General features: G+C 44.0%; 1 protein-coding gene across 1 annotated transcript in view; it reads left to right on the top strand.

Moving 5' to 3' along the window:
* Positions 1 to 12,231, top strand: part of ZNF618 (zinc finger protein 618) — a 57,687-nt gene that overhangs the window by 16,904 nt on the left and 28,552 nt on the right. The window contains exons 3-6 of the mRNA XM_009709703.1: positions 1,578 to 1,667; positions 3,060 to 3,095; positions 3,850 to 3,927; positions 4,954 to 5,043. Coding sequence (XP_009708005.1) covers positions 1,578 to 1,667; positions 3,060 to 3,095; positions 3,850 to 3,927; positions 4,954 to 5,043 — 294 coding nt within the window. The remainder of the gene's footprint in view (positions 1 to 1,577; positions 1,668 to 3,059; positions 3,096 to 3,849; positions 3,928 to 4,953; positions 5,044 to 12,231) is intronic.

Below are 12,231 nucleotides of genomic sequence, written 5' to 3'. Positions count from 1 at the left end.
TCATCTTGGTATGTACGCCTGGGCTCTGTCTCACTTGTTCAGGCTTCATTTTAAAAAGTCCTTTAGATCTAGCTTATCATTGGTGTGCTCTGATGAAGATATAAATATATTTTGGTAGCAGGGGTAAAGTTCCAGTGGCCAGCTGTTTAACACCTTTTATATTTGGCATTTTTCTCTTATAGATCACCATAGCTTCTACTTTCATTCTGCCAAGCAGAATAAAGGGTGGAAAGTGATTCTTCATTTAGTGTTGAAACCCCATGTGCTGATGGACGGCAATAGTGAACGCAAGTGAGCGATTAGACTGTACCAATGCATACTAGCTTAAAATATTTATTTATTTAAAAAATAAAATTATTGAGAAGTAAAATAAAAGCTTATTTAATGTGCATACGCTGGTGTGTTTGAACACAGTATGGAAGAGGTGAAAACAAGGCTTTAACTTGGCTAATCGTGTGGATACATGAATGCAAACAACTGAGCTACTGCAGGGGAGCTTAGTGAATGGCAGCTCATGTGTGGAGCCGCAGGAGCAGATGTGTACACTCCTAGCTTGCTCCTGTTGTCAAGTCAAACACATCAGTTTCAAGATCCTTTGTGGCTGCACAAGCTGATGTGTTTTACTCTGTCTGCAATGGGCTAGGAGCACACAACCCATCAACTGCTGTGGTCAGCTGACAAGTAAAATGCTGGAGGTTGCAGTGGGGTGACTACTTATGGATGTCAGTCTGTACCCCAAGGTAGATGTCAGACATCAGAAGATGGAAAAACCCCACCAAGTTGACAAGTGACATTTTTCTGTTACACTGATGTGATAGCTGAGACAAAGACATTCATTGTCCCCAGTCAGACCAAAAGGAATTCATAAATGTCTTGAGCTTTTTTGCATCTGCCTGTCTTCCCCACACAGCTGTGGTGAAGGAGTCTATTGTTGCTGGGATGAAGAGAGGGGGTCTAGGGTACAAATATGTATGAAACCAGGCTCCATCAGCCCTCCTGTTCATTGAGTACCTTACTGTCCTGTGTGGTTTGGGTTGTTGGTTCTCTTTGGTTTTGTTTGTTGTAACATGCCTATATGGGATCTTGGATGCAGTTAGTAATCAGCAAGCAGCAGCAGTGAGAACCAAGCGTGGTATGAGCGTGTAGGCACATCCAGTCCACGTTGTAGTTGGCATATTAAGACTTTGACTTCTAGCAGCTCATATGTTGACTCTGTGTTTAGTTCTGCAAGTTTGTCCCCATCCTGACCAGTACTTACCTACTGTAGCCCTGAACTTCCAAAGTTTTCAGCAGGTCCTGCTGCTCTGCGTCTTCATTGCTGTGAGATCTTGTGGAGGTTGTACTGGAGAGCAGAGCAGCCTGAGTAGGAAATAACAAATCAGAATATGCCCTAAGCCATATAGCATGGGGCACACGGGGGACATTGTGAGGCAATGGTTGTCTGCGTGCCTTAGAGATTTGACAGAGCATGTGGGATGAGTGTAACTGCATGGGGGTGTCTGATTGAGCAGCATTGTCTGGAGTGTTTGCCTTTTACCTCAAAGTTTCTAAAGTGGCCTGTTTTCTTCTTCCTACAGACAACTTTAGGTACACGTGTGACATTTGTGGGAAAAAATATAAATATTATAGCTGCTTCCAAGAACACAGAGACCTACATGCCGTGGATGGTGAGTACTGTTTTGACGCTCAGACACCCAAAATAGAATGAGAAGTCATTGAGGAAGGCAAAATGTGGTTCTGCAGGACCATGCGACCCATGATGTACAGGACATTGCACAGCATGGCTTGCTCGCCTTTCTCAGTGGAGGCACAGTCCACAGGCACTACAGGAAGAAGTTTGCTGCATCTTTATGTGCATCAAAATAACACTCTCTGCTGGGACCTGCGGTCCTTGCCGTCCTGTCTGTGTGAAGGTTCATGGCTAGAACCGAGTACCTCAAGGTAAATTGTCAATCTGGCTACTCGCTGGGCAAGAGTTGGTTGCCTTTTGGTTTCTGACTTCACAGGTTTATTCCCAATATGCTCCTCTGTGAGAAACCACATTTCAGAGTTGAGAAATGTTGTTTCATTCTTGTTAATCACTGTGGTAGTGAACTGATGCAGTTGTCAGTGGACCTTACAGGCCAGTTTTTCCTCTGTGAATGTAGATGTGGCCTAGGCTGTTGACACTCGGGCAGAAGCAGACACCGTCCTCCAGAAGCAGTGTTTCTTTTTTCTACGTTGAGGGAAGTAGAAGCAACAACGTACTGTCTTTGGCTTGTCCCCTGCTTACTGGGCATCTAAAGCTCCTCAACTCAGAGCACACAAATACTCCAAACCCTCACTGTGTATGCTACAAGGCTGTTGGTACTGCTCCTCACTTGGCCAAGGAGGAAGCCATGGTAGAGTTTTAGAAAGAAGCTGCTTGGAAAGCAAAAGGTTTTGAATGGCTGGACTGTCTCAGAAAAGCAAGTGGATTTTCACGATATGTGGTGTCCAGAAAAATTGCTGGTTTTAACTGGAACACCTGGATATCTGAATGTGCTCTAAGAACAGCCAGTGTTCACTTGCGGTGCACCACAGCAAGATCCTTTCCTCCCATGGGGAGCCAAAATTAAATTATTGGGGCTGAAAGTCACTGTGAGGTGGACGTGTCTGCTTCTGTCAGAAACGTGTCTTCATAGTTATGGTTAGGGAGCTCTGCCTAGGGTTATGAGAGGGCTTTGGAAATGGCTTCCACTTGTGTCTTGCAAGGACACTTTGTCTCAGTTCCTCCAAGGGACTGGTTGTGTTTTAGCAAACACAAATGTGAGGGAGCTGTGCATCTGAACTTCACGTGGGGCTGTGTCAGTGTCAGAACAAAGGCCTTGAGAATCTGTGTATATTAGGGCTGGGCATGCTTAAATAGTTTCTGTGTGGATGCTACTGGGAAGAGGAGGGACTGGGGCACAAAGCCTGGTTTATTCTGTGGGGCTGAAATATGCTGAAGCGGTGCGTGAAATACAGGAGGAAAACAAGGCCATTTAAGAGGATTTAATTTCTGTTTTGTTTCTTCCCCTCCTTCTTCTATTCTGTGTTAGTTTTTAGTGTGGAAGGGGCCCCAGAAAACCGGGCAGGTAAGCTGAGATCCTTCATGTGCTTTATTTCACAAACCTTTTCAAGCATTCAGTAGTTCAGGCAGCGCAGGTCTGATTCTACACTTGTAAGAGTCAAGGGAGTTTGGTCACTGGTTGCAGCAGGAGAGGGAGCATCCTCCCTCCGTCAATGTCTACAACCAGTAGGTTGATGCCCAGCCCTAGTAGATGGCAGGCTTTTGTTGTCCATACGATTGATCAGGCTTCTGACAATCAAAGAAGCAGGTGTTTCATGTCTACGGTGATTTAGTGCATTGTTAAGACATAAATTAAATTATTTTATAAAATGGGTTGGGTTCTGATTTGTTGCTAGCTGTGCTGTTAGATGGCAGAAAGTCACTGGTCAGTGTTTGTTAGCTGTGTTGCTTGCAGACTGCATTACCATGCCCACTTTCAGACAGTATAACATCATTACATAGGAGATGCACTGGAAGAAAATCGAAAACTACAGATCAGGCTTTGCAATGTGTTTGTTCAGTCTTTCTCTGTATTTTTAAACATTATACACCTACAAGGCATGTTACTGGGCTGGAAGTGGGGGTAATCCTGGGGCACCTGAGGAGGAGGAGAAGGGACAAGTCAGACAGAGGGGTCATTTGGTTTATAATTCCTGTCTTGAAATCTTGTAACAGATCGAAATGCCATTACAGATGCAGGAGCATTCAGTGCCCGTGCAGCTGTAGAAGGAAAACCTGAGGTTGTTGTCAGCTCTCTTGCTGGTTCTGTTCTCTTGCAGACCCCTATGACCAGGCCGTCATAGCAGCCGATGAAGTGAAGGAGGAGGAGCCGGAACCGTTCCAGAAGATTGGTCCAAGTATGAGCTATTACACAGCTTCAAATGTGAAAGAGAAAGCACAAGGGTTTCCAATTTGGCGTTAGCTGGAGTACCTCTAGGAAAACCAGAAAGCATTGTGTTACACAGAGGCTTGGGGACCTTAGGGGTGCTGAAAGATACGTTTAGGTTCAAATGAACACCAAACAGCAACAGCCCTGGCCCTAAGAAATGCAGCTTTGTGATGTTTTCTGCTCAAGAGCTCGGTAAAGAGAAGAAGAGAGTGGTTCAGGAGAAAAGCAAGCTGGCAGTGATTAGAGAGGGTCTTAAGATGTATTGACAGAGTTAGCAGGTGATTGCATTCACACTGCCTTTGTGGTGGGTTCATGAAACAAAGAGAGGACCAGACTTTGCCAAAGCATTTCTCTGAATTCTCCATTTTGGAAACAATTGATTAACCCTGGATTTTCCTTTGGCTTGCAGCGTGCTGTCAGTTTTGTACTTCCCAGCACTGGCAGGAGCAGGAGGTGTCAGTATGTGATTACACTACTTCATTATTTCAAGTACTCCCAAAGCAGGAATTAGCACAGCTATTGCAGAAGCGTCCCTCCTCCTGCAAGAGAAATCTACAATGCCAATATGAAAGTTCTGTAATTAAGATTTAAACTTCACAACTTGTTTCCTAGTTGGACTGTTCCTGTTGTCCACACATCACAGAGTGGCTGTAACCAGAAGACAGAACTGTGTTATCTGTAATATAGACTTCAGAAATGGATCCCCTCTTTGTTTTGCACATTCACTTGCTGTAATTTTGGGATAATCTCCTGTAGCGTTCAGTTCTACTGGACGTTTTGTGCACAGTCTGTCACTCTGGACACTGACTTTAACTGTTTTTTTTGTTGGGGAAAAGGATGTGTGAATTACAAAGCAGATAAGTTCCAAGTGCATGAGGAATATGCTCTAGTTTTTGTCACCTGACCAGTTTCTATGTAAAAAGTTAGGAAATCGGTGATTGTGTGAAAGGGTGCTGTACTGCTTTCTGATCTTGTATTTGTTTCATCTTCACAGAAACTGGCAATTACACCTGTGAATTCTGTGGCAAGCAGTACAAATACTACACTCCCTACCAAGAACACGTGGCACTGCATGCACCTATTAGTGAGTATCCCACTGGAGATTTACTTCATTACAGACTGTGATTTACAGTGGTTGGTGGTAAACACGAGGGTTGCAGGAAAGAGTATCATTCTTGTAGATCCTTCCCCTGGACCTGTGGGATTGCAGCTGGCAGGATGTAGATCATGTGCTGACCAGGGCACTGTAAAGCTGAGCTGGAATCTGTTCTCATAGGGGCACCATTACTGTTAGATCTGTAATGTTACTGAACTTTTACCAAAGTCCATGCAATTCTACGTATGTTCCTTGGGGGTTTGATATTTTATTTTCTTGTTTAACTGAAGTAATGCACAAAATTTTTAGACTCCCCTAAATAATAATTGAACATACATGCCAGGGAAGGAGCATCTTTCTTACGAGCTTCTGAGAAATTATTTCAGACAGCGAGTTAAAACTGGTTTTCAAAATCATGTAAATTACCTTGGCAGCTTGCTACTAAATCACAGGCAATAAAATATTTATTTCAGGGAGCTCGGGAAAAGGCAGTTCTCAGCATACTACACGACACTACGATCTGCACTCTGGAGGGACACTACGATCTGCACTCCCCAGACAAAGGGGGGGGTTTAATGAGCAATTAAGTATAATTCAGTGCAAAATTCTAGTAAAATAGTTAGGAGAAATTCTTGCTACATGCTGATTTTGGATGCTCTAAAAGTATGCAGAGAAGTTCTTTACACCTGAACTCCATGCTTCTTTCATAGCATTGCCCTGTGTTTTGTTGCAATTTTAATGCTGTGAGCCAACATGGTTGCTCTTCGCCCCTGTCCATCTGGTTGCCAGCATTTTGGCTGATGATGAGGATGGATGAGCTGAGCTCGTTAGCTTGGTGGGTTTCTTTAGCTGCTCATCTGCAGCCGGCAGAGGGAGCGCACACTCCTCCCTTACCAAATTCAACTTTAGTTAGGTTTTTCAGTTACTATAATAAGGCAGCTTTGGTTTTAGACATACACAGAAATAAATTGGAAACATAGTCCCCAAACTGTCACTTTTAAGGTGAGTCAAGGCTTGGTGGCTCTTGACAGCTCCCATGCAGGTTCTCTGAAGCATGGAGATGGACCAAGGTGTAGGGCATAAAATAACCTCTACCGCCATCATCACAAAGTTAGTCTTGTTATCGCCCATTGGCCTGAAGGAACTAACCCACTGCTTATGATTGCACACATAACAGTTATTCCTAAACAACCCTGCACTCCCAAACTCCACCTCTTAATTCAGGTGTTTTCAAGTCCTCAGAAAAGCTGTTGGTCGTGATCAGCCATAGATCAATCTCCTAGTATAGATGGACCCTCAAACACCAAGGCTTTGGTGTCTCTAGTCCACCCCTGTACAGATAGCTAAGGAGCAGTATGCTGCAGGGACTGTGCCTTGAATCTCTGCTCAGCAACAGCAGATTCTTGTCTTGCCAGTACTTCCCATTGCAAGGGGGTTTGTCACTATGGATATCTCTCCACCCTCCCAACCACCTGTAGTAATAGACTGCAGCTGCTGGTTCCAGTCTAGGCTCTCCACCATAGAAGAAAAACATAACTGTTCTTCTCTCAGAGGTATTTGTCTGAAGTGGGCCCTGCAGGTCTGACTGCAGGCATGAATGCTCCACACAGATACTGCCCTTCTCCCCGTGCAGAGTGCAGCTACAGAGTCCTGATGCCCACTTTTTGAGTAGTGGACTCTAGTTTTGGAGGAGGAGGCACATTCTTTTGAATACTGGGGTTGAAGCCATTCTTGGACCATGGTTTCTGCAGTAACCTTTGTGAAAGCAAAAGAAGCTGCCCCTGCTGCAGACTAGACCAGCAATCGCTGAGATGTGCAGATGGGTTTCCAGTCCTTTCAGCAAATATCTTTAACTATGAGAACACTTAAAATCAGATCAGGATAATATTTTCATGAGGTTTAATCCCTTCCCCATAAACTTTTCTTTTTCCTTTAACATTTTTTTTATTCTCCTAGTTCCCATGACCAGTAAAATTTATGATTTACAGTGACAAACCACTAACCCTGATGAGCATACAGGAGAGGGCATAATTAGCTCTCAAGGCAAGCTGGCCAGTACATCCTCCCACCTTTCTACTGCTCAGACTCTGCTCTTCGCATAAACCAAGGTCCTGTGAGGTAGCTGTAAACACATGAGTTTTGAAAAGCACAACTGGCTTTTCTTGGGCCCTAGCAGTCAGAAGTAGTAAAGCTGAGACTGTGTCTTTACCCTGGTCTTGTTCTCTGGTTATAAGGCAAATGCTGAAAAATTAGCCATAGTGGGAGTGGGTAAGGAAAATACTTCAGCATTTTCAATTCAACTTTCTGGGTCTCTCTGCTTGAGTGTCAACTTCCCTTCCGGAGCCTGTCTTTCTGGTTTTCTGTGATAACGGATAAAAATTCATTGAAAATGGGCTAAAACAAGGACTCGTATCCTGCAGGGTCAATCGGACCTTGCAGGATAATTTTTGGTCAGTGCTGCTGGATACCTGCTGTCTGGAAAAGAACTCTGCTGTGGGGTTCCCTGGAATTGTTAATGCCAAATGTCTTCTTCAAAAGTTCCGTTTTGTTAGCAAGGAGTAGGGGCTTTTTCATATGCTTAGAACTGGGCTATTGCTCTTTTAAAATACATATTCTTATGTTGTTTCTGTCAGCCTATTCACTCTTTCTAAGAAGGGTGCCAGAGGCTGTTTCCAAAAAAAGTGGATTGTAGGCACATTCATTGTCCCAGTTTTAGAAATGTCTCTGAGTGGAGGTGCACAGGCGGAGGGTTCAGAGATTTCTTTCTGTCCTCCTCCAGACTCTGCCTGCTCTGTAAGATGGAACTGATTTAACCACATCTGCAGGTGGCGGGGCTGTTGTGATTGGTCTTAGACGGTGTGTTTACAGTGCAGAGAAAACCTAGTGCATTTGGGATGTGGACTGGCTAGAAAAGTCACCAAGAATGGATTTTAGCTTGGTAAGTCCAGGCTCAGGAGTGTGCACTCACTGAATCCTCTTCTGGTAACTGCAGATAAGACTGCAGACTCCCTGGTCAGGGAAGTATGTGGTGAGAGCACTAAAATCTGCACAGCTATCCATGTCTGTTGCTTCCGGGATGAAAATCTAAAGTGGTGTCAGGGCCCTGAGTGTACTAAGAGATCTTAATGGCCCTGACCAGCCTCACATGGGGCCTGTGCCCACATTCAGACTCCCTATTTCAGCTCAACTCTGGACCATCAGTCCCTGCCTGAGCTACACTGTAGGATGTTGATCTCCATCTCAGTTGTAGACGTACCCATGCCTGGCCGTGGATCCCATCATTCTGTACCCCAACCCGTAGACTGACTTCACAGCTTGATGTCTCATCACTCTGGACCTCCCTGAGGATCACTGGTATGTGTCTGGCCGTGGTTATCGTCACCAGAGCTGATCCTGCCACTGACCTGTGGCTTGACTTGCCAGCTTGACCATGGACCTGTCTCATAGCCATGAGCTTCCTGATGATCTGGACTCCTGGTTGAACCTGGCTGTCATCTCTGGTCCTGCCTTGCTCACCTCTTTCAGGGACTGTGGGATGGGCCGTGGCTGTCGAAGACCCTGCCCTGCCAGCCCCGTGATCATACTTGGCTCTATAGGGAACAGACAGACCTACATCCACCCTGACACCTGAGATGCTCAAGGAAGTTCATCAAGCCTCTCTGCTCAATTACTTGTCTTATCATGACAGACACTGGATTCAATTTGTTCATCAAAAGTGCTTAAATGCAACGTTTCTTAAAAGCAGCTGCCATCATGGCTTTTTCTCTTAGGTAAAGGGGTCATTTTTGGTAGCATGTGTAGTTTCCACACAGATCCAAATAAAAACCGAATCCAGATTCCAGTTGGATGGCGTGTCTTTGCTTCCTCCATCGCAGTGAGTGAAAACTGTGAGTTCAGATGTTTTTCCCACTCACTGATCCCACAGTACCTTAGCAACAGGCTCCACTGGCAATATTTGTTTGTATGTATAAAGCAGCATGTTAAGAATTTGATAGGTTTTAGCACAGGGTTTTACCTGTGGAAAGACCTGTTTCCAATAGCAGAGGTTTCCACCCAGCATACTGAATTTCAGGCCATTGTTAAGGAATCACTTTCCATCGTATTCATTAAAGATAGGTTTTTCTCCAGAGGTGATGATATAATTCCATCTGAACCATCCGAATGGTTCCTTACCCATCCTTACAAGATCTTTCTAAAAAAATGCGATGCACAGATTATTAGCCAAAATTTTTACCTGGCAAAAGCAAAGTTGCTGAGATAATCTGATCTCTTTTCTGTTATGGTGGTGCATCGTCGTAGTGTGTGGATTTCTGTGTCTTTCGAGGAGACATGTTGAAATGTCTGCCAGATTTTCTGCTTACTGCCATGGCTTGCCATTCGCAGGGCTTGAAGGTCTTACCAAAGACAGGAAAGCCAGGAAGGACCACTGTAATCTCTGGACTGACCAGAGTAATACATAGTGTAGGATTGCCTTGATTTAGTTGCTCGCATGGTGTTTTAGAGAGACATCTAATCTTGCTGTTAAAAGTGGCAGAAAATACAGCAACTTCTTAAGGTAATTATTTTGATTAATTATTACCATCACTAAATTAAGACTAAAAATACCCAACTGTAGCTTTCAGACACTGGATCCTATTTATAACTTTGTCTGCCAGGTGAAGGAGGACTAACTTACTAAATTTCTGTCCTTTCTAGACCTTTATATAGCCTGCTGACAAGTCACTTCATAGTGACTAACCTCCCAGTTAAGCCAAAGGAGTGACTTGATGTTTCCATTGTAAGATGTGCTCTTCTTGTCCTTTATTTATCTTCTTGCCTTCTCATCTGAATAGTCTCAAGACTGTTAACCACCTTTGTGAAGGGCATGCACCAGCACTGGGTCTAGTGAAGGAACTAAGAGCTAACATTGGCTTCCTGATCCCCTTTGAAGGTGCCCTGATTGCATACCCAAAGAGTACCTCAGTCTTTTTAGCTACATCATCTCTCTGGGAGCTCCTCTACAGCCACCATGACCGAGCATGGCAATGAACAAGCTCTTTTTCCTGCTGCCAAGGCGAAGCCCCCCATCTTTTAAGTATCACCTGTATCATCTGTATTCTTTAGCACATTCTGTGCGGCTGTAGCATGGTGCATTCAGTTTACCAAGTGACTGGAGATCATTCAGTGAGACTTACCCACTACATTAGTCCTCTCCTGCCTTCCCTTTTCCAGTATCTCATCTTCAGCTGGGCCATATCTTAGATGGTTTCTGAGAAAGCTTAAAAAACTTCATAGCAGCAGTTACGGGATCATCTGTCCACACTGCACGCTCCAGTCTTGCTGTCTAGCTGCAGATTTTGAGGTGGGAGGGTTTTGTAACCATTCAGCTACTCAATATTTTCATTTTTGGAAATATCTTGAACTTGGCCTTTTCATCAGCCTGAGGCAGTGAGTTCCACCTTCAGGATGACTTTTCAGGAGCTGGACAGAGGAGTTGCATGATCATCTCTACCTGTGTTGCTTAGTCTTCAGAGGGAATTTGTCATCTGATGAATTAAAGACTAAAACTTTTTTTTTCAATGAATTATTAGCATCCTCCAGACTGCTAAAACTAATATTCTTCTGTCTGTCCTACCTTGCTGGCTCAAACTCTGTCTCTGCCCAGTGTCAGATGGAGCAGCCTTCTCTCTGGGGTCTGAATTTGAAGACATACTATTTGTTTAAGTTGGGAGGAAAAAGAAGTAATTTTAGAGGTCTTCATAGCATTGAGACTTTTTTCTTCAGATCTTGGAGAGCAGTATCTGGACTGCAGAGGATTTGCAATGATGCTCTTTGTTTCTGACACCAAATAGTTGGCTGATTGCTACTTCTTTTGGTATGGATGGGGACTAAAGCAACAATTGGTGGGAATGGGCCTCGTGGGAAACTAAATGACACATAAGCAGGAAATTGTTGTATCTGACTACATTTTTGCTGGCAGTTTGGCAGCAACTAGAGGAGGATTATCCATGGAGGTTGGAAGGAAGTATAGGAAGCAAAAGCAAGCCTCCTGCCTATTCAGCTGGCCAGAAACCAAGCAGAGGAGAAGTATCTTGACCTAAACTATGAGAAAACCTAGTGCAGAATCTCCTGCAGAAGCAGACTAATGTTTACAGGAAATGTCATCTTGGATCTGTGTATCAGATCAAGTGAAACAAAAAAAAAATATGTTTCCTTTGAGTATCTTTTTGCAAACCACTTTGAATATACACATCCTCACTCTCCTGTGCTCCTGACAGCTGGCAGGGAAGTTGAGAGCAGTTCACATTTGTTGAGGTGTATAATGTCCATGGGATTTTGGAAATGAGCATCCAGTCCCACTCTGGGTGACTTTTCTCCTCACCTGTTTCAGAGTGAGGCTGTTGTCCTGCCATGGCAGTCCATGACAGAGAACTACTCAGTGTGGATAAGTATTTCTGAATTATACTGTGTAGGATGAACAAGTGCTAATGTTGTCCATCCAACTTTAGGCATCCTAAAATATCACTCTATAGAAATTACTGGTAGTGAGCTTGAGCTGTGGGTTATGTGAACCTTGTTTCTTAGTGATCCTCCATGGCAGATGGTTGGAGTGGGACTTGGGCTTCAGGAACCGTATCCAAATTCCCATGAAAGAAGCCACTGAGGAATGAAAGGGATTGTTAGTTTTTTTCTCCATTTTTGTAATTGTTTTTTTTTAATCCATGTAACCTAGACAAAGGGCTGTCCTCCCGAAGGTTTTTCATATGACTTTTGGCATTGAAAATTTCTGGTGATCCTCACTGTGCATTGCAGAGACCAAAATGTAGATACATTCAAAGAGCATATCCCAGTAACACTCAGAATTTCTCCACATGTCACCAGTACTTATCTGGAGATGGGGGCCAGAAGGCCTTTCCTGACTTGCAGCGTGAGAACTCTGCCTCCTAATTCCCTTCCTTTAGCAACAGACTCCTTTTCGTTGTATTTGATTAATGAGACAAGGAATGTAGCTGGAGATCTCTAGGATTTATGCAAAGCTTGAGTAACCAAAGATGTAACCGTCTCCCTATTCAGAGCTCTGAGTATCACATTAGAAACCTGCTCTCAAAATTCAAACTCTTACATACAGAGAAATGGAGGTCAGAGATGCAGGTACACCCAGCCAGGTTGTGGCAATCAAATAGTGCTCTTGGATGG

Source organism: Cariama cristata, unplaced genomic scaffold (assembly GCF_000690535.1).
Source record: "Cariama cristata isolate BGI_N322 unplaced genomic scaffold, ASM69053v1 scaffold42491, whole genome shotgun sequence".
Lineage (NCBI taxonomy): Eukaryota > Metazoa > Chordata > Aves > Cariamiformes > Cariamidae > Cariama > Cariama cristata.
The sequence above is the reverse complement of the archived record's forward strand: the minus strand, read 5'-3'. Positions and strand labels throughout refer to the sequence as shown.